This window comes from Cuculus canorus, chromosome 11 (assembly GCF_017976375.1).
Source record: "Cuculus canorus isolate bCucCan1 chromosome 11, bCucCan1.pri, whole genome shotgun sequence".
In the NCBI taxonomy this organism is placed as follows: domain Eukaryota; kingdom Metazoa; phylum Chordata; class Aves; order Cuculiformes; family Cuculidae; genus Cuculus; species Cuculus canorus.
In genome coordinates this window covers 5797230-5823485 of record NC_071411.1, presented here as the reverse complement: position 1 = coordinate 5823485, position 26256 = coordinate 5797230, and the positions used below count along the sequence as shown (strand labels likewise).

The following is a 26256-nucleotide window of genomic DNA, read 5'->3' as shown; positions in this document are numbered from 1 at the left end:
CTCATTAGGTCTTAATCTTTTGCAACAGTGAAAACTCCACATTGAACCAGACTTTTGGAAAGCCCTGCTCCACACTGCATGCACGCCAAACAGAATTATGCAGAGGAGACGGAGCTGAGCAAGCTGCCTAAGGAAATTATTTGCTGAAGCATATAGTATGTGTTCACAGGCTTACCGTGCCTGCTAAAGACATTAGCAACATCCTCTGTAGGGATAGTATGTCTTTAAATCAATTACACTGGTTCCTCTGTGCTTTGAGAACACACTGCAACCATTTCCTCCAGTGACCCTTAAGCCCAAGTCCACCTTGCAGCTTCTCCGGGCTTGGCACACTGCTTGTCATCTGGCTGCATGTGGGCAAATTAGCCCGCAAAAGCACGGGCAGTGCCCTTGCACAGTTGGCATTGGGTTGAAACCTGGCCAGTTCTGTGGATTCCTGGATTTGACCTGCTAGCGCCTAACAGCAACGTGCTCCAGCCTCATTGCACCTCCACTTCTCAGCGGCGTTTGTGGGCAGCTTCACAAAGGAGCCTCAGGGTGCTCAGTACCTGAGGAAGCGTATCTTCGGGAATCGCAAGTGACACCACGTACGCAGCAGATCCACTATGCTTTTCACAATGTGAATTTTTCAGAGGCAGAATACCATTTCATTGGATGTGCAAGAACAGCGTCCTGATCCGGGCACAGGCAGGAGGTGGGAAAAATGTTAAGGCTTGCTGTGAGGGTTTGTGTGTGTGGTTTTCTTTTGGTTGTTTTTTTGTTTGTTTTTTTCTCTCCAAGGAGACAGAAACCTCCATGCTTACCATAGTGTCTTGTTAATAAAAAGAAAAAGTAAGATGTCTTTGTGAGATTCTTCCTAGGATTTGAGATATTGAACACTGCAATTCAGAGGGTTTCAATAGTTTCTGCTTTAACTGGATTTGAAACCATACAGAGCAGAGAATTTCAGGCCACTATCACACTCATCACCCTCTACTGTCTATGGTACGTGTTCAGCCTCTGGAAAGGATCTCAAGAGGTGGAACAGGCAACTGTAAAAATAAGGTCAAATACAGCCCTGGCAAGAAGGAAAAAAAAAAAGAAAGAAATCATACAGACTTTTAACACAGAAAAGGAAAAAAAGAATCAAATCAGTGGAGCTCACAGGAGTGAAATACAGATTAAAATAGCTCTGTCCAGCTTTTTAATGGGCACCTGGAGTCCACTTAAGACTCACATAGAGGAGAGAAAGCCAGAACACAAAGCATTTTTAAGCCAGGAGTGTAACAACAACAGCAACCAACCCAGCTTGTTCAAGAGAAAGTGGAAACCTCCGGGGGTTGGAAGAAGTCAAGAATTTCAAAATTAGGAATTGTTCAGGTGAGTGGGGGAAAAAAGTTAAACTGCGGGTGGCTTAGGATTAAATTCTTGAACATTGTCAGTCTGACTATACCGAGGGTTTCTGTTGCCTTAACAGCCATATCCCAAGCTACGGATATGAGAAGGTAAGTGTGTGGATTTGACATTCAAGAAGAGCTCCAGGCAGGAGGTGTTAGAGAACACACAACTCTCGCAGCCAGTGCTCCTGGGGAGCACCTCCAGCAGGAGCACAAGGAGGGCTCCACACTGCCTGCACGCTACTGGGCCAGATTAGCAGCGAGCCAAGGCGCAACACAGAAGAATAAGAGCTGCCATTCACACCAGCTATTTCAGACTCTGTTGCTCCTTGCCAAGCTGGTCCCCACTCACACCTACAGGACCACAGCGCATATACCCAGCCGAGCCGCATACAGGAATACCGCAATAATTTTTGGGGTGGGAGGGGGGGGAAAAAGAGGAGTCTGAACGTTCAGCTTTTTTTACAGCAGCAAGTTTCCATGAGTGCTGCTTTGTTCGCAGCGAGCAAGCCCCTCGTCAGCTCCGCAGGGCAGCCAGCCAGTGCGCCACCGCCACGCTCCGACCCCAAAACCCCAGCTCTGGCTCATTAACACGCATCACCCAGCAGCCGCGGGGCAGGAGGCACCATCCTGCTCCCCGCTCGTGCCCACGCCTTGCCGATGGAGAAGCAGGCTCTGGCCACCCTCACAAGCACGCAGGGCTTGCTGCAGCACGCCACCGTCCATGACATCATTGCCAAAACCGCCCCGACAATGGGCCCTGTGAGCGCAGGCCCCCTCGCACCCAGCAAAGCGCATTCCCCGCTGCTGAGCTCATCCCACCGCCCCTCCGCTGCCGGCCCTGGGAGCGGCCAGGACACCGCAGCTCCCACAGGCCTCTGCCAGGGATGGTGGAAGCACCCCACGCCGCTGCTGAAGGCGGCACTTGGGAGCTCAGCGCCCCCGATAGCAAAGCTCGGCATTTTGGGGTAGAGATGAGTGGAAGTTGGGCAGCCAGGGCAGAAACGGGCTTGCAAATCCTTCGTGTCTCACTGCGCAAAGGGAGCCCCAGCCTGCTCGGGACATTCCGGCTCCAGTTTGGGGTGACAAGCAGCCCCCGTGCTCCAGGACAGCATGGCTGGCAGCACCTCAAAGACCAGCTGCATTGACTCCATGGGCATCAGGAAGTCCATGGAAAGTGCCAGACAGGGTGGGATCGGGACGTGGGAAAGACTGCAGGATTACACCCACACTGCCTCTTGCCCCTACTGCCCCAGGGTCAAATGCCAGAGAAGGAAATCACCAGGAAGCCATGGGGACCAAGCAACACAAGCCTCCAGAGTGCTGACTAATCATTCAGGAATGACTTCTAAAGGAAAAGTCCCTACAGTGGGGAGTGAACATGCCGGAAAGAGGATTTCTGTTAAATGATGGAGGGAGGAGGAAAGAAAGGAGTTCTCCTGCTTTTGCCATGCTCTGCCGGGAAACACTTGGCTCAGCTTTTGAAGCCAAATGACATGACAAACTACACCTCCCCTCCTGTGGGCATAGAACAGGAGCAAAAGAGGAATGATCCTGTGCCAGGTCTCTGCTCCTCAGGGGTCAGTACATCTATTGCCATAGCACAGCAAGGCTTCACCTTCCCGTGAGAGTGGGCTGCTACGCCCAAGAGAGCAACACAGCCATCCAATTCACAGAAAACAAGTTCCACTTTAAATATGACATTAAAATTATAGTCAAATGCAAAACTGTCAAACCTTAGCAAGAAATACTTGTCTAGGAGTCTGATAAACTGGAGATTGTTATTTCATGCAAGCATGCAAACAAAAAAACGCCTCCTCACGACACATCATGTGCTTACACAACCAGAAAGCCCAGCCTTGATCAGCAAGGCTGAGCTGATAAAAATGGCTGTAGAGTCTAAGAGTTGTGTAAGAAGTGTCTCCAAGAGCGCTGTAACCATTTCAGCAGGATTAAGGTAATCCTAAATCTCACTGGGTCACTTCAGGTTGCACCAAGGTTAAAAACCTGGCCAGTTCTTGCAAAGACCTTCCAGGGGCTGGCAGAGGCATTAGGTGACAAATCGTTATTATTGTGCTGCATCTTACATTACTGAAGGAAGGTTACCAAGCTTCAGTGTAGAGGACCAACAGGAAGGTCCATCCTCCAGCATCCGCATGCCCTGGAGATGGAAAAGGTGCAAAATATAGAGCTGCAAATAAAAAAAAAAGCCTCAGCAAGACCAAAGAGCAACAAGTAATGCAGAGGTTTCCAGACGCCAGAGTGACCTCTGCATTACTGATGAACGTGTTTACTCACAGTGGGGGTAGGTCAAGATAGTTATAAGAAACAACATGTAAAATCCTGTCGAGATAAATGAGCCCATTCAGATAGGGCTGTCTAACATCTTCTGTGCAGCAGACGCCAGGCACAAAAGCTGCAGTGGATGGAGTTTCTGAAGCCAAAACCAACACATTGGAAATTATCAGAAGTGATTACTGTTTGGGGAAATCCTTGGCCATAACATACAGCAAGAGTCAATTTTTCCATCTGAAACCAGAATAGCCGTACTGACTATGATTCACTATGCACAGCACTGTTCAAAGGAAATCCCCATTCATACAGCCCTGCACAGCTCAACCCATCTCCAGTCCACACTGCAGCACCAAAGAGCTCAGCCTTGGAGCATGCTTTGTGGTCCAGGATTGGTGACACACCAGAAAATACCCTGCCAGTTACTTAAGCTACACAAAACATTTGTGGTTTGTCTCAGCACTGATAGTCTCTGATTTTAAGAGCCTAACAGCACAGCTCCACACAGATTTTCTTTGAAGTGTGTAAACACAGACACCCTGTTACAGACATGCTATAGCCCTCTGTAGCTGACAAAGTTATTCTAGAATTTATCAGCAAGTCGGCTATCTCCGTCCAGAGATGCAATAGGAAAGGTGATTTATCTCTAACATAAAATGCAGATAGGAAGGGCTGTTACGAAAATCTCCCTCCAACATCTGAGCCATTTCAACATTCAGAAAAGTACACGTTCTTCTTATAAACACACAAGAGGGAAAGCAGCCCTACACCCACACAATGCCACCAGAACATGTCTTGCCACGCCACTGCAATTCACCACTGCTGTGGTGGCGCAAACCACCTGAAATCAGCTGTGAGCTCACCTTCAACCTCCAGCCACCACCACAGCATCGCCATGCGAGTGCCCACTGGGAGGGGGATGACACACCTGTTCAAGCCCAGCTTCTTTCTGCAGCCATGCACCAGGTAAGGATGCCTGGGGCAGCTGCATGGTCACTACAAAGATATGCATCCACTACACATCCTTGCAGCCCTGGCAGGCACTGGGGCTTTTCCATGGCCAGTACAAAGATGCCTTAATGCTTTTGGTGTAAGCCAGCTAGATGTTAACTCTTCATAACATCTTACGTACAGACACCTATCCTCCCCTTCTCTAGAAACCATGACCATCTTTGTCCAAGAAGGAAGGCAGCCACTTTCTTCCTGGAATATCAATCCTTAAATTAAAAATATTCAGCATTGCGCAGTTGCTTCTTGAAGGAAAAAGCTTTCCCCTCTTTCTGGAGAAATAAGTGAAGTTATTTGAACCTTTTTTTGTATACTTGCGCAACCCAGCACTAAACCCGTCTCCATCTGCGCATAGAAGGCTCACCTCTGCACGGTTGAGATTTAAGCCCTGTGTGTTTAACATCCCGCACAGGACAGTGCTGTGTTTATATGGTTTCAGCTACAAGCTGCTAACACAAGGAATAGACTCTTGGCGTGTGGCCAAGGCAATTCATCCGATGGTGGCAGCCACTATCAGACAGAGCTCTTCTGAGAGGGCTTTTCATGAGCAGGAGAGGGATGGTGAATCTGCAGAGGCACGGTCTGCACGGGTGGTCTCTGAACACCTTAAAGAGGACCATATGGTATTAATGGTACAGCTTGAGCACATCTTAGCCACAGCTGAGCAACACACTTGCACAGACCACATACCCCCTCCTCCCACCCCAACTCACTCACCACACAGCAAAGCTCTGCTTCCGATGGGTGAGTTTTGCATCACTCCAAGTAGCCCAGGAGATACCACCACCCTTTCTCAAGCGCTACACTCGCACACCACGGGTCCTGTGTCACCCACAGGCTCTGCTCAGGGGCCACCCTCCCACAGGCTGCTCCTAGCAAGCAGCAGGAGCAGCTCTGCTCATTTGACACCATCAGCCTAATCCAACTTTGTCAGAAGCTGCTCAGCCATAACAGGCTCTCATTGCTAACAGCATTCCAGAGCTAGCCAGCGCTCAGATGGATACCACCTTTCCTCTCCGGAGGCTGGTCTTCAAATCTTCCAAGTAAAGACTTCATACGAGTCTTTCCAAACTTCACAAACTCTCAGCTCTCCCTGCTCTTCAGGGACAGCACTCCACCACACACATGCTGACTGAGCAGGGTGCAGGCAATTACCCAAATCCTCACCAGCTGCAAGATCTCATTTTTAATCTGCAGTCTCACACTGTTCACATTTGCAAGCCTATTGTATTTCACATTTTTAACACAAAGAAATAAAGCACTAGCTCTAGGGGCAATTTTGCTAGAGCTGGAATAGTTGCAGCAACATCGCAAGCTACGCTGCTCTACCTGATCTCCCATTCCCGTTTCAGTTACCGACCAGGTCAGGTTCAACATTAAGCCACCTCATTACTTATCAATTCTTCCACTTCACTATGAAAAATGTTTAGTTACATGCTATTACTACTATCCAGACAGATTAAAAGCCCCATAGGTGTCTCCTACCCCTACACAAGCACTGGGCTGCTCCTTTCAGCTTCTACATTTGAGCTTAAATACTTTTGCTGTGCTGGTACTTCCTCAGAAGCCTGAGCTAATTTTCTTATATGTAGAGTATGAAATATTCTGCACCTTATTAATGCCTATGTTTAAGTAATAAAGCTGGTTAATTAAAATATTTAAGCTTCCTCTGCCTCAGGCAGTGTTTTCAACCAATAGTTCTAGCATTTCACGTAAAGTTCATTTTTGGGTCCTGCAATTAAAAACCTATTAAAAGTACACAGCTTTCTTCAGTTATTTATCTATATCAGAAGAGGTATCCTTTAGTTATAAATACTGAACCCCAAGCTAGGCTACAAAACCACAGCAAAATTTGAAGTACATTTGTTGAAGTATGGTTTCATGCCCCCGACTTCAGGGGGCTTCCCCAGTTGAGTCCGGGTTGTTCAGCAGAGTTTTGCAGCCAGGAAACCCCATACATATCTGCTGTTTCCAGATATGAAACTAACTGTTCCGGTGCTTTCGTGGCAGAGCGAGCCACCTCCACGAGCTGACTCTTGCAGAGTAGCTCCAAACTGTTTACTCCCAGAAAGTGGTACATCGGGATATGCCCAACTGAGGATCCCGGTAGCAATGCAGTTAATTCTCTGGGACAAGGTCTTTGCAATATCCTTGTCCAGGAGCCCCACATGCTCCTATGCCTATAACTGCAGATGTCTGCAAGTCATTAGTGTGCTCAGTAATGCTCATTTAGCAGCCACTAATCATCCAGTGTGACAGCACCAAGGGCAGGGCTGAGCCACCCGCTTTACAATGGCACTGAGCTGAATGTAATTAATGCTTCTCCACTCTTACATTTTTGAGGAGAACCTGAACAACTATCTCAGGCTTCTCTAACTTATTTTGGATGGTGTGCCTGCTTCTGCACAGCTCTGGGGCTCAGGGCTCCTTAGCTGCCTGATTCTGTGGCCCCTCATGCAGACACCTAGTTTGGTCTTTGGGAACTCAATCGAGCTGGCAATCCTCACACTTGCTCACTACTCAGGTTAGGTCAGAGAAATACTATTAGTACAGCAGTTAGTTTATCAAGCTTTGCCAGCCAGGGCATTCTCTGAGAGCAGCTATACTGAGTGGGTGGTGAGGGCGACCCTCCTCCCTTCAGCCACCTTTATTCCAGGTAGCAGTTCAGCTGCCCAGCACACACACTGCATCCTCCGTTAAGTGTCCAACTCCTTTAGCCAGCACTGGATACCATCGGGCTACCTAACCACAAAGCATTAAGAGAACATTCCAGATGGCAGCATTACAGAGGGTCCCATGGTCCCAGTTAAAAAGTACCCATGTCTTTGTCCCAACGTCTGGCAGCTGCAGTGTCCGGCACTGCTAAGCACGAGCTGTGGCACTGGAAGTCACTGCTCTTTCAAGAGTCACCACAAGTCTTCCTAGCATTCACCAGCCTAATTTTACTGTTTCTTCATAGCAGCATTTTTACCACAAGCCTAAAAGTGTTACCAAAAGCAAAAATGCCTGGGTTTAGGATTATTTGCGAGACCAAGTAAAATTACTCTGAGCCTTGCAGAGACAGCCAAAGCTGTTTCTATTTGACTTTTAATTAGCTCATTGATCTTGTTCAAGCAGTTACATAAGCTATCAGATATTTCCATGCAGCCACACAGTTAATCAACAGCTGGAACAAAGCTGAAACAACACAATTAGCATCCTAAGTCTTCCCACCACCAGTATGTTAGGTCTGCTCAGACCCCAACTCTTCCCCAACAAGGGAATTTGTTAATTCTGTCTGATCAAGCAACAACTGCTCAGAGCCACCACAACTAGCAGTGACTCCGGCAAACAGCAGCTCTGCAGAAGTATCCGGGTATTGGAGCAGGCTCAAAGGTGCCTGGGTTTAGGATTATATGCGAGACCAAGTAAAATTACTCTGAGCCTTGCAGAGAGAAGGAAAGCCTACAGAAATTCACTAACTATGAAGTAACAGTTGATATCTTGCACCATCAAGATGAGTTTGATACCAACTTTGTTTGGTAACCAGTGTTCCCTGTTCTGTAGTGAGGATCAAAAGCAGTTAGATGAATACAAGATCTGTGTCTCATGCCATGATGTATAAAAGGTGTATTTGTTATGTTTTCAGCCAGGGAGATACAGAGATAACTGCAGGACCCTGTACATACTCCCTGGCTCAGGCTCTTTGCTCCTATGGTCTGAGCCCAGAGAGATCTGCTGTTACCACTCAGCTTATCATAAAGGGAGGATCTGCACAAAGGTAAAGATCACCTCCAAGACACATCAGTGTTTCAGCCTTGAGACCTAACCTAGCTGAGACCAAGCTTGCCAGTATTTGCCTATGAGAAGTCCACTTAACCTGCTGCACCTACTGCTGCAAGGCTGATGTGAAAAAAGGGGATGTAAAGCAGTTAATTACACCAATTAAAGGAAGCACAGATAGAGTATGTTATTATCTAGCCAAGGGGAACAGTATTTCCTCTTCTGTGTTTGAATAACCTTCAGATGCACATGGCATGGGTGTTTGCTCAGAGCAGCTCCCTGCACAGGGCCCTCTGCAGGGTTCCAGAGGAGGCTTTGAGCCTGGTCACATAACACAGCTCACCAGTGGCCACCTACAGCTCATTTTAGGCCCACCAGCCACGACAGTGACCTTTAATATGGGCTCATAAATACAGATGCACACATTGTCTCCTCACAAGAGCAGCCACAGGCTAATCAAAACCAGTAGGCAGCTGCAAGAGCCACGGGTAGCCCAATTCCCGGTGGGCTGTGAGCCATGGAGGAGAGCTTGCCACCAGCATCCCATCCCCAGGTCAGGCTGGAGCAGCTCCAGGTCCAGACTCACTCATAGCACCTATGGAGGGCACAAGAGCCAACATTTCAGGGCTGCATTTAACAGCTCAGCTCTGAGTTCATCTCGCAAGGAGACAGCTTGAAGCATCCCCCAGATTTCAGCACAAAAAGCGGGTGGGAAATACACCAGCAGTGGACTAGCAGGAAGGGTGGCTCCACCACTTTCGGTTACTGCTCTGCGGCAGCGCGCAGGGCCTGCGGCCAGCGTTGCAAACCCTTACACCCCACCCAGGCTTGCAGAAGACTGCAAGAGCCGCTCCAACAGTGCGGTGAGAGCAGAGGGTTGCTCACAGCCTCTGGCTGGCTGCTCAGCACAGCCTGCTCACATGCGCCCAGGAGGTGCAGGACATGCTGCTGCGACAGCCCTTGCCCATTTTCTTCCCCTGGCATCAGGCTGGGTTTCAGCAGGGCAATCTGTCTGTCTGTGCCCACCTCACCCTCGGAAGACCCAGCCTTCAAGAGCTGTGCTGCCACCCACCCCAGCCAGCTCAAGCTGGAGTAATTCAATGCTCTGACAAATAAATGCATCACAATTCACAGCGTGCCCTGAAGCAAGGGAGAAGGAGCTGTGGCTCATGATGTCATTACAGCCCACAGTCATTTTTGTGCTATTACTGGGTAACATTGGCAGAAGAGTTCATGCAACCTGCTGCTGTTGGATGAAAACAGCTTGTCCCTTTGCAAGAAAGATCCCAACCTGGATGCTCAAAGGTCTCCCATGACCAACTGATCACTAAAACTTACTATTTTTCAGTGACACAGAGAAAATAACTCTGAAATATTAGCTGAATTTATGCTTTAAAGTTAGATATTGCTTTCAGTGTTTATTGGTTCCTTCCCATTAGATTAAGCTGTTTCCTCAGAGTTATAAGGAACAGTGGAGGACCACCACCTATGTGATTCAGAGGAAATATCTCATTAGCAACCAGACAGTGCAGCTGTATGTGTGGCTGCTGCTCTCAAAGGGTTTATTAGAGAGCCATGGCTGCTTTCTTCCAAGGACAGTATCAGTAGGAGGTCCAAACAACCTCAACCCATCACACCAGGGTAGACAGGATTCAGCTGCTCCATCCTCTGCCCACCCCCAGGCAGCTCCAGGGCAGTGTCTGCTGTATTTCTCAGCGCAAGGGAGGACATGCAAGGAAACCCTTGCTTCCCTGGGAACTTGGGCAAAGCTTCATTTGGCTGTTGTTTGAAGTGGCCTAGTTTGTTTTCACTAACACAAAAAAAAATCCAGTTTATTCTTGCCACAGTTGTGAATATTACAGTTGTCATGTACTAGCACAGTAGGAAGTAGACATTGCATACATCCCACTACGGATGTTAGACTTCAACTGCTTACAGCAGAATAATGTTTACAGAAGGAACTGCAATCCATTATCTGAACCCAAAGGCCACCACAGCAGATCCAGTCCTCACAATGATCTACCAGACATTACGTAGATGCCTCCAAAACTCCAAGTCAGTTACAGGAGGGACAGAAAGCTGAGGGAGGCTCACAGGTTACAGACCACATTAGATCCCAGAGAACTAACTGGTTATGACACAATATAGTCACTGCAAGGCCTTTGAGCACAGAAACAACAATTTATCTCCTAATGATGACTTGGAACAAAGTATCCTCCCTGTTGGATTACAGAACACTGGTCCTTCCTCAGGAGGAACACAAACAGGTGAGAGTGCAAGCCACAGAAGCTTCTGCCTTGTGGAGGAAAAAAATCTGTATCAGGTCCCTAGAAGAAATACCTCGGGGGGGAAAAAAACTCACTTAAGCTTCACTGCATTAATCCAAACCAACATGCAGAGCTCATTCAGCCCATTGAAAAAAGAACCTTGACTCAACTCTGAACCCAAGGTCAAGTTCCCAGGAAGAGCAAGGGTAGCTCCACTCACCCCACCCAGGCAGTGGTTGCAAGAAGAGCAGGCGAGTATCCACCTCTACCACACACACCACCAGTACAAGCAAGAATAGACACAGAACAGCTAGCACAGTTCACAGACAAGTATTTTCATAATAATTGCTACGCATATTTCTCTAAACAGGACATGAAGCCACACAGCTGCTCCCCCCACCCTTACCATGAATTCAGCCTGCAACAAACTAAGCCTTGTGAGTGGTGCCATAGGGTAAGGGCTGTAGCAAAGAGCGCTCAGACCTCCTTACAAGGACAGGCAGTGCATTCCCTTAGCCTTTTCTACCTATAAATTGTTTTGGGTCCTTCACTTGAGGGTTAACAGCTACGCAGTTTCCTTCCTCCAGCAGAGACATCCTTGGAACCTCTGATTCTGTTTTCTTTGCCAAACCCAAGCATAACACAACAACACATCCTCCTCACCTACTTCCACATACCATGCATACCCATCACTACCCTGGGAGCACCTGCACAGAGATGACTCCCCCTCTCCATGGGTGGGTGCTCTGGAACAGAATCCACAGTGCTACCTATCGGTGTACAAACAAACAACAAAACAAGAAAACTCACAGGAACCTACTGGTTTCGCTACAGAAAGCCTTGCCTCACCAAGAGTCAAAGTCAGTCTTGATGCTTTGTAAGCAACAGGTCCTGGGACGAGCTCCTCAGGCACCTCAGTACCAAGCACTAACAGAGCCAAACCCTGGGGCACCGAGCTTAGTATCTTCATTATTCTACTGACTTGCAGATCAGGTGCCGTGTTCGTGAGTACCACGCCAGGTAGTAAAAGAAGGCAGGTCCACCCGAGGCCAGTGGCAGAGACTTGGAGAGTTTCGAAGTAGAGCAGAGGTCCGTTCACACCAGCATCACCTTCGATGCACTGCTTCACCCTGGGGTGCTGGCTTAGCAGGTATCAATGGTCTAAACTTGGCACGCCACTGTTCAGGTCCCAAACTAGCTGCACACTGAAGTCTGTTCCTGAAGAGCAGAGAAAGCAGAATTTCTCTGCAACTTGGGGGATTCAGAGACCAATGTTTTACATCACGTGGAGTAGACGCTGAACAATACTGGCAACAGAGAAGCACAGCCACACAGAATCATACTTAGATTACAGTGGTAAGCTAGAAAAACAGTTATCCAGATCCATTTAAATTTAAACATCTCCATGTAAGTCAATATAGGACATGGCATTAGAATATGGAGCAGTTAAGATACTTCAGTCCTGGAATAGCTGGCATAGCATTCAGCGTCTTAAATGAAAAAGCTGTTTAGCACATTAGTCTAGCTGGTCTCAAGCAATTTTACTGAAGTTTGATCACTTTACAAGTTTCCGCTCGTTTGTAAAAAGAATGCACGAACAGTCTCCATAAGCTACCTTAAAATTTCCTGTAACTTGGATCAAATGGCTCATGGAAAGCCACTTTTCTTTAGACCAGCAGTCCAACTATTGAAACAGAAGGTCCTGAGGAGACAAGTCACTCTCAGAAACTGAAGCCACCAGCAGTCTCCAGCCGTGAAGCCCCCTGTCAGTCTATCAGAAACAATTTCAGGGGAAGGATTAAGTGTCACGTTTCCAAGAAGCAGAAACCTGCTTCCAAGACACCAGATAATTCCCAGAAAACAGCCTCCAGGGAAGTCACAGGTAAGTGACAGACAAAATGCAAGTGTATTTTGACTACCTCCTTATGATGTGTTAATAGCATCTGGAGCGGGACAGGGAGAGACCCCAAGCGTACACAGGCCGAAAACACATTTTCCTTTTTCTCAGTTTTCAAGCACCTAGCTCGAGGCAGTACAAGACAATACATTTATCAAGTTTTAGAAGAGAGAGCTATTCCTGTAGAAATTCAAGATTTGCTTTGTCACCTTGCAGTGCATCAACAGTCTAGGGAAGAAAGTTAGTTGGTTTTCAACAGTTTTCCTAAAATAAGATTTTTAAGAGGTACTCGAACGACTCACAGGTCAAGGTAATTGCCTCTTTAGAGCATGCTGGAGGCCTGCACTACAGAGCATGGTGCATGCAACAAGTACACAGTCACTAATCAAACCCCCACCTGATACACAGGTTAGGCTCAGTCAAAGACATCCCTTCCAGAAGTGCAGGTGGGACACCCCAAGACCATCATGGTCTCCATGAGCCAAGTGCCAACAGACCACAATTATAACCTCATCCTCTGCTCACTCATCTCCCTCCTGGCAAGGCTCAACTCCCTCCAGTCACTGCAGCGGGAGCCAGGACCACCACCAAGATGAAACTCCAAAGCAACCACACAGCTGTAGCAGAAGCTGGTACCAGACCTCAGTGCCTGGACGCTCCTGCCCATCCATTCACCTGCATCACCACTCAACACTGCAGTGGGGAGGCGAGTCAGACCAGCTTATTAATCTGGTGAAAGCACAACCAGGAAAGAGAAACCACATGTTTTTCAGTTCAACCAATGTGATTGCTGCAGTCTAAGATTGCAGGTTTACCAAACAAACCAGCCAGCCACTCAGCGCCCATCCTGCCGCTGCCAGCAGCATGGAGCCACCAGGCAAGCATCAGCTGGAGGGTGCTGCCAACAGGCACCAAACACCAGAGCACGCACCTAGAACCTGCCAGCTTAGGAGCAGCTTGGCAGGTCACAGCCCAAAGCCTCCTGCCAGGCTGCAGACATTGAAATCCTCTGTTTCTAAGCTAAATCAGTTGACTCTTATTACCTGGTATCAGGGTTTCTGGGGGCAAGCCCAGTGCCAACTTCACTTCAATCCCCCTCCTTTCTCAGCCATTTGCTGCCGCATTTACCAAGGCGTGATGTGGCTCCTCTACAAAGTAATCTGCAGAGTCCATCAGCTCCTTCAGCCAAGAGCAAAGCCCTTGTGCCCTGCATTCCTGGCATCCTACTTCCCAGCGCCTGTCACGCCGAACGCCACTCAGCACCCAGGAATTTGCAATTATCTTCAGTCTAGCAGACAAAAAAAGAGAGCTAGACTTAACGCTTGTTAACACTTCACTAGCACAGGAGCTACCTCACATGGACCAGAAGACTCCACATTCAAGCCACCTGCCCTAATACCAGCTTTTTCAGAGCTTTCAATCCTATCTTAGCTGGACAGAACAAAACACCTACATGCTTTAAGGCTGTTTTTGTAGTAAACTACACGTGGTCTCACGTGCACTGAAGAGAGGGCACTTCATACCTAGAAGAAAAGCACTCCAAAACTACCAACAGACTTTGAGAAGAGACTAAACAAAGGGTAACAGCAGCAGGAGAAAAGCTGGATTCCTAACTGCGCATGCAGAAAGGACTGTGGTCAAACACTAGAAATTTAAACTGATTTCTTTGTATGTAGGCAGACTTAATTTCAATGGACAAAAACCGAATGCCAAAAGCTTGCTACTGAAAAAGCTGAAATGTGTGGTTGTAGTACAGCAGCGGTAGCTGAGCCATAATACATGGCTTCCAAAATGTTCCTGGAAGTTAAATAATAACTGGAACAGGCACTGCATCCACTTAGCAGAGTGGCATTATTAATGCCAGAAATCCAGCAGCCACAGCTGTCAGGTTTTCCCAACTGATCTGGCTCAGAGCTGGCCCTAAACATCCCAGGCCCTAAAGACCAACCTGGTCATAGAAGTTCTCTGCCCAAAAGCCTTTACTGGGACATAGCTCTAAGCCCCATAATAGCCTTGGTTTTGTGCAGCACACAAAAGAAGAGATTCAAAACTAGAAACAAAAAGAAATACCCAAGTTTTTCAGAACCTGCAGGGAGAAATACACTCGGGACAGATGCAATCCAAGCCTTCACTGTGCCTACAGGAGAGGTGGCATGAGCTTTAGTTCCTCCAACCAAGTGGAGCACCGCAAGGCTTGCCTTCAATTCCTTTTTTTGGAAAGCGTGTTCAGGATGTTTTTTCAGCAGTGGCTCAGTTTATCCAGGGCTGTACATATAGTAGGGCTCCTGTGCTACCCCTTGGCTGTGATGGCACAGCACGGATGGAGCTGTGAACCCTTTTATGAAGAGGCTGGAATATGGAAAAGGCACTGGCAGCCATTTCATTCTCCAAAGCTTCAACTACAGAGTTGTGTGGTTTGAGGTGGGTTTTGGGGGGTTTGAGGTTTGTTTGATTTGTTTCATTTTGGGTGGATTGCTTTTGTTGTTTTTGTGGTTTTGTTGTTTGTTTGTTTTTTGGGTTTTTTTTTTAAGAGCCAACACAATGCAAGTAAACTGCAAAATAGTTAGATAAGACTTAAATGATTACAGCCACCCTACAGCTCTGTCTAATCCCGTAAGGGAGCTATGCTGCTGCAGCAGTGTTTCTAGAAAGGAAGTTGCTGGAAGCCAGGCCTGACCAGACTAACCTTGATCTCCCAAACCCACAGCCCTCGGGAAGTCCTGCAGACAAATAGGAAGGCAGCTGGGGCAGGAACGTTTTTCTAGGGCGAACAATACAATAGGAAGGGAGCGCTGGCCTGGTGTTAGCATTGTGGCTGGTAAGGAGCTATTCCAGCAGCTGGAGAGGTGAGCTCCAATATTACCAACAGCAAGCTCAGCCCAGGAGTCGGCAGCTGCGATTCAAACCCCACTGTGTGCAAAGGAAGGGCTTCTCTGAGCAAATAATTAGCACCAGCTCTATACGTAGCTGAAAGTACAACAGCTGTGTCCCACTGTCATTGTCCCCAAGAGGATAATCAGCCATTCAGGACTCAACAGTCCTCATTAATCCAAAGCTGCTTTTACACCCTGGTAGTGAGGAACACAGAGTACCCACCTTCTCCACCCAGCCACAGGTTTCCAGAGAGGTCTCTCCCAAACTACCGAAGTTTATATTTTCTTACTATTGTAGCTAAAGCCTCTGAAGGGAAACTGCTTCCACCTTGGCCAAGAGTTTTAGGCAACTGAGCAGTGCTGCACTCACCCAAATTCAGCTGTGCTGTTCATTGAGGCCAGAGTCATCAGGAGGCAGTAATTAGAGTTATCTGGCAGAGAGCTAGAAAAGGCATTCACATTCCTTCCCAGAGATCTCAGGCATTCAAATTATTGCTTTAGAAACTGTTGCAGCCACACCTGAGCTATTCCCCAGCCACCACACACATTCCTGAAGGATCATCTGCACTCCAACAGCTTTCATTTCCTGAGCAGACCACCAGTCATCTAGAAATCGCACCCTCCAGTGTGGCACATAGAGGCAAACCTAGTGCCAGCCGGGGCAGGCATTAGCTCAAACCACTTTTCCGGAGGAATTAGCAGAGGTCCTCCTAACTTTTCTACCACAGCAGAGAAAGTAAAGAGAAAGCGCAGTCTGTTCAAAAACTGCAACCGCACTTAGGCGAGCTTTACCTGAACACTGGGTTCTATGGAGCAAAAGAAATCTCCTCAGGCTCCTCTAGAGCCTATGATAGTGCCCATCTCCCCGGTGCTCTGCCCGTGGGAGCCAAGCGCCAGCTCCCTGCCGGAGCCCGGGACCCCCGGCTGGGGCGAGCATCCTCCCGGCTGCATCCCCTGCCGGGGCTACCGCAGGGCTCCGCGCCGGGGGGAAGGGGCTGCACAGGGAGACAACACGCTCTGGCTTTGAGCTTCTTCAGGAAAAGACCTGGAAGCAGAACCTCACCTATGAAACTGAGAGACTGAGGAGGATAGGATAACACAGCCGGGCTGCGGGACAGCCCCGCAGCACACACTGCACGTATAGCTTAGACCCAAAGCTCGCTCTTCATTGAGAAACCGCATCCATCCCTCCTCTCGGGGTCCCGCAGCCCCGAGGAACCTGCGGGCTGCACCCAGCGCCCCGCGGGGCAAAGGTCCAGCGCAGGAAAAGAAAACACAACAAAAAAAAACACAATAAAAGCACTTTAAAAGCCCCAACCCCCCCAGCTAGGGATGCACTCACCGATGGAGACCAGCTTGATGCTCTCCCGCTCCAGGAACTCGAGGGCCACGGAGACGTTCTCCAGCTGCATCTGGCGGAAGGTGGGACGCTGGTGGTACTTGCGGTACATGCGCTTCTGGCTGAGCACCTCCAGCAGGGCGATGAGCCGCAGCCCGTCGCTCAGGTCGTGCTGCAGGTTGCCGATGCGCTTGTTGACGCAGCGCAGGTGCTCGTTGCACCAGCGGGTGAAGGTGTTTTGCTGGATCCGCTTCCAGGGAGCATCCTCCGCCAGGTCCTTCTCGGTGGCCGGCATCTCGCCCTCGGGATCCGCCGCTCTGCGCCCGCCCTGGCCCCGCGCCTGCGTGCTCATGGCGTGCTCCGCTCCTCCTCCTCCTCCAGCCGCTCCTCCTGCTCCGCCTCGATCCGCCTGCGGGGAGGGACCGCTCAGCGCCCGCCGCTCCCGGCTCTGCGCGCCCCGCGCCGCCGCCCGGCCTTTATCCTGCGGGAGCGGCACCGCCCTCGGCCGCACCGGGGCTGGACCGGGACCCACCCGGGACCCACCGGCACCTGCCCGGGCTGCAGGGGCGGGGGGCATCGCCGGGCTGCAGCCCCCATGGACAACAAACACACCCAAAATCATAGAATCTTTATAGAATCACAGAATCATAGAATAGTTCGGGTTGGAAGGGACCTTAAAGCACATCCAGTTCCACCCCCCTGGCATGGGCAGGGACATCCCACCGGACCAGGCTGACCCGTCCAACCCCGCCGTGAACGCCTCCAGGGATGGGGCAGCCACCACTTCTCTGGGCAACCCGTGCCAGTGCCTCCCCACCCTCATAGTGAAGAAATTCCTCCATATGTCCAGTCTAAATCTGCCCCTCTCCAGTTTATACCCATTCCCCCTCATCCTATCCCCACAAGCCTTTGTGAACAGCCCCTCTCCAGCTTTCCTGTAGCCCCTTCAGGTACTGAAAGGTCGCTCTAAGATCTCCTCGGAGCCTTCTCTTCTCCAGGCTGAACAACTCCAATTCTCTCAGCCTGTCCTTGCACGGGAGGTGCTCCAGCCCTCCAGTCATCCTTGTAGCCTCCTCTGGACCCATTCCAACAGCTCCATATCATTCTTATGTTGAGGATTCCAGACCTGGACACAGTATTCCAGATGAGGTCTCACAAGAGTGGAATAGAGGGGCAGAATCCCCTCCCTCACCCTGCTGGCCACGCTGCTTTTGATGCAGCCCAGGATACAGTTGGCCTTCTGGGCTGTGAGTGCACATTGCCGGCTCGTGTCAAGCTTCTCATCTACAAAATCTTCAGCAGGGCTCACAGCTCAGCCCCTGCTGCACGGGCAGGGGCCATAGCCAGGGGCGCCAGCCCCCTTGGACCACAAATACAACCAAAATCCACAGCGCAGCCCCCACAGCACTGCTGCATGGGCAGGGGTCATGGACAGGGATGCCAAACCCCTCACACCACAAACACATCCAAAATCTTCAGTGTGGCTCACAGCGCAGCAGGGGTCATCGCCGGGGATGCCAACCAACTCAGACCACAAACACAACAAAAATCCTCCTTGCAGCCAGGAGCGTGAGTCCCGCAGCACGGCTGCGCAGGCAGCGGTCATAACCAGGGGTGTCAGCCCCCTCACACCACAAACACAACTGAAATCCGCAGCATGGCTCGCAGTGCAGCCCCCATGGCACTGCTGCACAGGCAGGGGTTATGGCCAGTGATGCCAAACCCCTCACATCGCAAAAACATCCAAAATCTTCAGCACGGCTCACAGCGCAGCCCCCGCGGCACTGGTCTTGGCCAGGGATGCCAAACCCCTCAACCACAAACACAACCTCAGCACAGCCTGAAGTGCATCCCTCAGGGCACAGCTGCACGGGCAGGAGCCGTGGCCAGGGGGTCCAACCCCTCACACCACAAACACATCCAAAATCCTCAGCATGGCTCACAGCGCAGCCCCCGTTCCACCCAGGGCAGCGCAGCATCCCTCACTCTGCACAGGTGACACCACCAGCCAGGGAGCGGCCAGGGGTCAATGCAGCCATGGGAGGACAACACAGCGCTGGGCCAGGGTGGCAGAGGCCGGCAGAGCCCAACCTCTGGGCTGGGATGGATTCACGGTGCACGTCTGTAAAACACTGCAGCCATCAGGCGCGCTGTGCAAAGTACAGCCTGGGTCAGCAGAAGCTGATGGTGCTCACGGAAGATGCAGCATGCTGCTAAGGCATAGCACCCTCTGTACCAACACACATGATTTTATCCACCATTTAAAGAAAATAGAAATCTCGAAAAGCAGCCAAGCGAAGCTTGAATTCTCAGGGGTTTCTTTCCTGTTTTCCCCCACTCTAGTGACTGATTTCCTGCTGTGCCACTCCCTGCCGACAGACAAGACGGTGACTTGCCGCTGACTCATTTGATGACAGCAAAGAGTCAACAGAACTATCCCATCTTGCTATACGCTGACTCTGTGCGGATTGCCCAGACATCTCATGACGCTCACCGGGTCAGTGAAAGCCGCAGTGAGGTGTCTCTGCGTGTCCCTGCCCCAAGGGGACCCCGTGCCTGCCCGCTTTTTGTCCCCTCGGGGCTGATCCTGCGCACACTTACGGTCTTGGCTTTGCTGCCAGGAGCTGCTCCACCGATGTCAAGCGAAGCGTATGCGTGCGTATCGATTTACAGCAAGGCCGTCACACTGAAAGATGTGAGAGTCTGTCAGAGAAAACAAATCCATTAAAGCACAATCAATAAAGTCTAATTTAATTAAATGACCGTTAGCCACTCACCACTAAAATTAGAATACAGATTTCCAACAATTTTCTTTCAAAGGTTTTATTCTAATGCCCTTACTAAACTGCGGCACTGTGGTTCCTCCCCAGTGACCTAACAACTCCTTCCGCCAAACTATCTAAGTTTTTGTTAGATAAATTTGTTCACAAGAAAATTAGAAAGAAGCAAAGGTAATGAGGTAAATTGGGAATTATGCTTAAACTTCCACTGCTCCCCAACCAGTAAGCAGCATCTCCTCCTGTTTTAAAACTATCAAAGAAATCAGAGAGCACATTTAAATTACTGAAAGGATGAGACCTCATGGCACAGCAGACACTGTCCTTTCCTCAAGTTATTGAGCCACGCTGCAAGGATTTGGTTATAAACTGACTTTAACCAAGAGATTTTATTGACAGAGCAAACCCAGCGACAGGCCATAGAGATGACACAACCGGGGCAGGCGGTGCCTCCGCCAGCAGCCCAGGGGAAAGCAGGTGGGAAACATGCAGCAGAGCCTTTTTTTTCAAGGGCTATTTCTCCCATCATCCTATACTTCATCTTTTAACAGATGCTAATTGCTTATTGCCTTTGGCCTGGGTTGGGACTCCCTAGCAACCATCCCACATCTGCATTATCTGATGGCTTATAATGTTTTAATTTCTGTTCCTTTTCACCTAGTAATGCACAGTCTTTTTAATATTGCTTTGTGCCCAGGCCACGCTGAAAGTTGAAGCTTTAGCTATTTTTTTCTGTAACAAAAGAAGTGAGTAAAAGTTAAACAGGAAAAAGGCAGAATCAATATCAGGACCTTAACTTAAATATTTAACTAAAATTTTCAACATAAGTCATTTTTTCCATAGATCCAGTAAAGAAAATTTTCATCCCAACAACATATTGTGCAACAACATGTTCTGCACACATAAGGACAGCGGTTTCTTCGAATGGTTTTGTGCCGCTTCATCAATCCATCCACCCACCCTGCCAGCAGTGTTCAGGCACGTAAACAGATGGGAAGCACTCAGCAAAGCGCTGGCATGCAGCTGTAAGCCCAGCTCACCACATCAGCCTCTGGAGAAGGGCATCGGCACCATCGGGGACTGCACGGGGCCGGTGGGATGCTGGTGGTCTGGATGCAGCAGCCCATGTCGCAGTTGCCTGTCCCCGCACATCACAGGGCTTTTGGACAGAATTCGCCTTTTTGTATCCTGATTGCTTTCATAATTATTGGGAAACAAAGACTGCTTTATGGGAAGAGAATGAAAAGAAGCAGAATAATTTCTGCTCTGGGGAACAAATTCTGTTTCCTTCCGTCCTTCCTTCCCATTCACAGATGACAGATGACCCTCCCAGCCATGATCTGAGCACCGTTTCTGGTCGATGGGCAGCAGAGGAAGGCATTCCTACGTGCAGGCATCACCTGCGTGGGTGTTTGAGTCCAGCGTGGGTGTTTGAATGAGTCCAGCGTGGGATAGGCGCTGTCTCTGAGAGCTGCCTGGCCACAAGGGTGGCACCTGGCTGCGGCAGTGACCGCTGTGCCAGTCAGCTCCTCTGGCATCGATGCCTTGTCATCTGCAGCTTATGTGCGTTCCCTTGTGCCACTCCACACCGGGTTGTTCTTGGGGTCATATTTGGCCTGAAAAACTGGATTTCCTTTGAAATGAAGTTGGAAGACACTGTAACGCAAGTGAACATGTGTTTCAGGTTTCACCAGAGAAGTAAAAACAAGCTAAGCCATGGATCCGTACTTGCTGGAATACCATCTTGGTACTGTATATTATTACAAATGAAGTAATGTGTGCCTTGCAGAAATATCTTATGTGTATATTTATACGGGTAGATGTTTGTGTGGACGTAGGCACATATGCAGAGAGGGAGGGAGATTTCAACAGTACGCTCTGGGGCAGATACTTTTTCCTTTTAATTTGCCCTGTATGACTAAGATCTTTCCATTCTGACTCTTCCTTTGCTCACTAGATGCATATATAAGGAAGGAAGGACATTGTCATTGCTCTTTAAGCCGTTGCGAAAACAAAGCATTGAATTTTTTCCATTGTTTTAAAAGTGCTCTTCTTCCCTCTTTTTGATTGTTCACTGCAAGGCAGGACTTAAAAAGATCCTGTTTATTCAGCAGAGAGGTATTCCACTGCCCCGTACTTACTATTTTATCACAGAGCTGCTCAGAATATTCTGCATTTGAAAATGCAGCCTTGACAAATGGAATGAATTCTAATGGCATTTGGTTTCTCTATTTTTAGCAAAATGACATTGAAAAATGTCTCTCAAACCAGAACATGGTGTTAGGCTCTGTGAATTTACAGGGAGTTGGTTTATAGGCAGGAATAAAAAAATGAGGAGCAGTTTAAACTGTAAAAGGAAATAAAAGTTGACTGGCCTTTACAGGTCTGCTGCTGTGCTTGCTGGGATCCATTACAATCCTTAGTGGAAATTTAATCTCAGCACATATTGTTTATCACATTTTTGGGGGCCCTGGAAGTGTACTGTAGGACTTTGTAGTGGACACTTGCCATGAGTTTTTTGGAGCATCCTAATAGCAAGGGGAAATAGCAGCTATTTTATTCAGAAAGGTCTGTTTAAGGCTTGCAAAAGCAGAAGGGCGTGGGGAGCGGCGTTGCGGGCCCTCGCTGACATCAGTGGACGGGCAGCGCATGATGGGGGTGACTAATGAAGCCTGATGATCAACTTTATCACGGTCTCATGTGATGATATGTTCTTGGATGCTTCCAAATCATGGGCTATTTATGAGCGATCACAGCCATTTGGGACACTGTACACGTTCTCTCCTTGATGCATAATTCAGCAACAACTTGCTTTGATCGTAAGAGAACGAGAATCAGAATTAATATCAAATATTAAGCCAACATCTGCACAGTTTGCTTAGAGCAGGAATAGGCTGTGGCTGAGCATTCAGGGCTGAGTCTTTGCAGGTAGAAGGGCTTTTCCCTGCCTCTGGCAGGCTGCAGTCTGGTTATCACCCCTCTGAAGATCTGTGCAGCTAGAAACATCGTCTTCTAAAGACTTCAGCAGTGCTGCTAATACATGAGGAGCAATGATTTTTTTCCCCCACGCTACAACTAACCCCACAGAAATGATTTTGAGGATGCATCACATCTCAGCAGAAACACGCGGTGAAAAGCCAGCAAGATGCCTCCATCCTTTCCAAAGGTTTCTGTCCAAGTCACTGTGCTGTGAGAGTTTGTACCCTGGGGGATGTGGAAGCTTGGGAGGAGTCAGGGCAATAGCTTGGAAAAAGAAAAACTGGGCCATGGGCTATAGCACCCAGATAGCTTTAGAAATTTGTCAGGAGACCTTAAATATTTATAAGTTTTTGGCACATAAACACAGGACAGCATTGTGCATTGCAACAAAAGCCGCATGCAACAAATGCCATAAAATAAATGATAGCATATTCAAAATACTGTGCAGATGCTAATCCCCACAGCGCCACAGGGAGACTCATCCGCTAATCCAGCACTCAGCCAGTAATGATGAAGAGAAGCTAAAGCTCAAAGTAGTTTGGTTTTTTAGAAGCCACAGACACCATAACTCAATGGGATTTCATGACTAAGTGACCATAAATGGCATTTCTGCACAGCCGGCAGAACCCATCCTGGCTCAGCAGTCACCGCCAGGTCCCCAGGAGCAGCATCCAGCCTCCTTCGTCAAAGGTTTCTGAATACACCACGTATTTTATTTGTCCTGTACACTATTTACTGGGTTTTAAAAGACAATAGAAGTGTTTCTTCTTGATTGATGAAGTGGTTATTAAGCCTCTCCTTTTGTTACCGTGATCTCTACCAAGTGAAGCAAAACTGAGACAAGACGTTCAAGTCAAAGCATGAATTCAATGGATTGCATCATGGATAGCATTTTCCTTATTCAGCAGCTCTATGGAAGGCAAAGAAGTTCTGCATTATATAAATATTGTCTGGGACATTTGATACAACTTGTTCTGAGTTTTTCCATCTCCTTTTTCCTCCTACCTCTGTTATCGAGGGAAAACAGCAATAGCGGAGCACGCAGCAGCAGTTCAGACCAAATTGGACAGGGGGATGTCTTCAGGCAGAGAAAGCTCTAGAAACATGCTGAAAAATATAAGACTTGTCCTGGAATTTGTGTTAAAATCTATTATTCAGAAGTCTGTTTAGGCAACAGTTGCTTGTAGTGGCAGTTGTGTCCAGGACATTTTTTGCAGCTCTCTGTGTCTGGAAGAATAGCATTTTTCTTCCATACGTAGAGGTCTTGCTGCATTATGTCTCTATATATATGTACGTATTGCTGCATTATGCATGTATCCAGAAGCTGAAAGTGCTGCCAAAATCCGCTATCCGTCTTGCAAACACAGCGCTTTGCCAGAGCTTACAGTGCTTCTCTTGCTTTGGAATCGCAGTGAGACTTGCAGCTGGAATTTAAAGCTCTGGTCTTGACACGGGCTGTAAACAGCCCGAAAGCAATGTGACAGCTGAAACTAAGGGAGACAACCAAACTGGGATCCATTTAGCACAAACTGGAAGAGTAAGGACAGAGTAGTCCCTGGGAATTCACTTCTTTGTCCAAAATCCCATCTTTGTTTGTTCTTATTGAAACGCTGCAAAATTCGTCTATTTTTTCCAGGCTTTTAAGAGCTAAAGGAAGGAGTTTAGAAGGAATTGGCATCTGGGAAAATGGGGACTGTCTTTGTAAACTGTTTACTTTTACTTCTAATTGGTGAAGATGGCTTTGAGTGAGAAATGTATACTCTCAGCTATGGATAGGAATCTTTCTTTTTGCAAAATCCAAAGAAAAGTTGTGTTGGTAACCGATGACGATGCCTGGCGATGCAAATATCCCCAGAACAGTGCTTGCTCTCAGCCAGGAACCCCATCGAGCACCAGGAATGCAGCCATGGCCACACTGTGGGTGTCCGAGCAAAACGTAGCTTATCCAAATAAACGTGACTTGACATATCAAACACTAAGTTGAAAAATAGTTTGAAATAGCAATGCATTTTTAAAATAACTCAGGATCTGATTTCATGACCTGAGAAGTCAGATCCTATACAAAACCGCACAAAGCTCCAGTGTGCAGCTAATCACAGCTTCCTGCCCGTATCAGATAGCGCAGGCACAGCGCTCATTAGACATTTTCTCTGCTTGCTCCCAGCTTTACCTACTGCTTGTGTTTGCATCCAGAGTAACCAGCGCTCTCTTCCCGAGATGGGATGCCCATTTTTTCATGGGGTTTGAACTTCTTTTCTTATTCTCTTACTCCATGAATTGGAGTTCTCAGGAGTGACAAAACCAGCGTAAAATCAGAATAAAACATCTCATATCTGCCAGAGCTCCTGGACTGCAGGAAAGTCCAGGTGTTCACCGTTTGCTCTTCAGGAGCTGTTTTAACCTGGGGTACAGATGAATGGTTGTGTTTGACTGCAAAGGAGCAGCCAAGCTCCTCCTTGGGACAGCTGGACAAAGCGTAGGAAGGAACGCTTTCCAGGAGAATAGTGTATATTTTTTAAACAAGCCAAAGCCCTTCTGTGTGACATAAACAAAACTGTTGACCTATGTGGAACCAAAGGGGGAGGCCTTTCAGCAACCCTGGCACGCTCCCCAGGATGCAGCAGCCACACGGATGAGAATGCCAGTGCCCGGAGTGAGCGAAAACACACACATCCCTGCTGTTTCAGAAGAAAGGCACGATGCTACGCAGTGCTCTTATCTACCATCCCCTCTGTGGTGTTCTCATGATGGTGAATAATCAATCAAAAAAACAGTTTAAATGGATTTGCTTTCTGCAGAAAGCTGAAGTCACTCTCCTTTCTTTTTTTTAAAACATTTCTCACTAAGATATTCCCAGACAGAAATCTTGCATAAGAAGCCTTAAGCCTACTGACTCATTTTGAAAGCTACTTTATTAGCCCCTACACGGGCTGATAAGCCTTGGCTGGCGCATAAGGACATGAGGGCTGTACATTGTTCTGCTGCGCAGCCCAGCGCCGTGCTGGCAGCCTGATCTTGATCCAGCCAAGCAATTAGAGGATTTAACTTCCTCCATAAATGCTTGTATGAGTGAGGCCGTATATTTGGGGGCATTTCTCTGCTCAAAAGGGAGTTAACCTTTTAAACACGTTGCAGAGCCAAAAGGAACAGCAGAGGCCTCTGTGGGCAGCATCATGCAGATTTGGGTGAGAATTAAGGATAATAAAGAGTGGAAGAAAAGCACTTGGACCTGGCCAGCAGTCACCAGCCTCCAGCCACCATCCCCCATGCGTAGTTGTTGGTTCTGCTCTTAATATCTTGCAGCATAACAATGTCCCCTGGCTGAGCTCTGCCCAGCAACACCCTGTGAGGAGGAGAGGGAAGGAGAGGCGAGTGCAAGAAGCACTAGTTGGGAGAAAAGGGCAGGGTGTTGCCGCCATCCCGGAAAATAATGGGAGATGTCACCCCGGGGGTGGGTGAGAGAAAGGCAGCAGCTTGGGAAACCCTGTGCTGTGGGTGCTGGCACAGCCTCCAGCAGGAACTTGAGAGCTGCGTGTTCAGGGATGGTTCCACAGTGCTTGTCCAAAGAAACCAGAGCCCCAGGTGGGAAAAAAACAGGGTAAGAAGAAAGCTGAGCAGGTCACCCATCCCCACAGGACAACCTCTGAGTTGTGAGGACCTCTGCTCTGCTCTAGCTCTGCCCTTGG

General features: G+C 48.5%; 1 protein-coding gene across 3 annotated transcripts in view; it reads right to left on the bottom strand.

The window, feature by feature from the left end:
• The window catches only part of FLNB (filamin B), a 90606-nt gene that overhangs the window by 57724 nt on the left and 6626 nt on the right, over positions 1-26256 (bottom strand). For all 3 annotated transcript variants that reach the window (XM_054076377.1, XM_009571107.2, XM_009571115.2), the window contains exons 2-3: positions 19416-19517; positions 16818-17223 (exon numbers count right to left, since the gene is read on the bottom strand). In XM_054076377.1, coding sequence (XP_053932352.1) covers positions 16818-17166 — 349 coding nt within the window. In that variant the 5' untranslated portion in view covers positions 17167-17223; positions 19416-19517. The remainder of the gene's footprint in view (positions 1-16817; positions 17224-19415; positions 19518-26256) is intronic.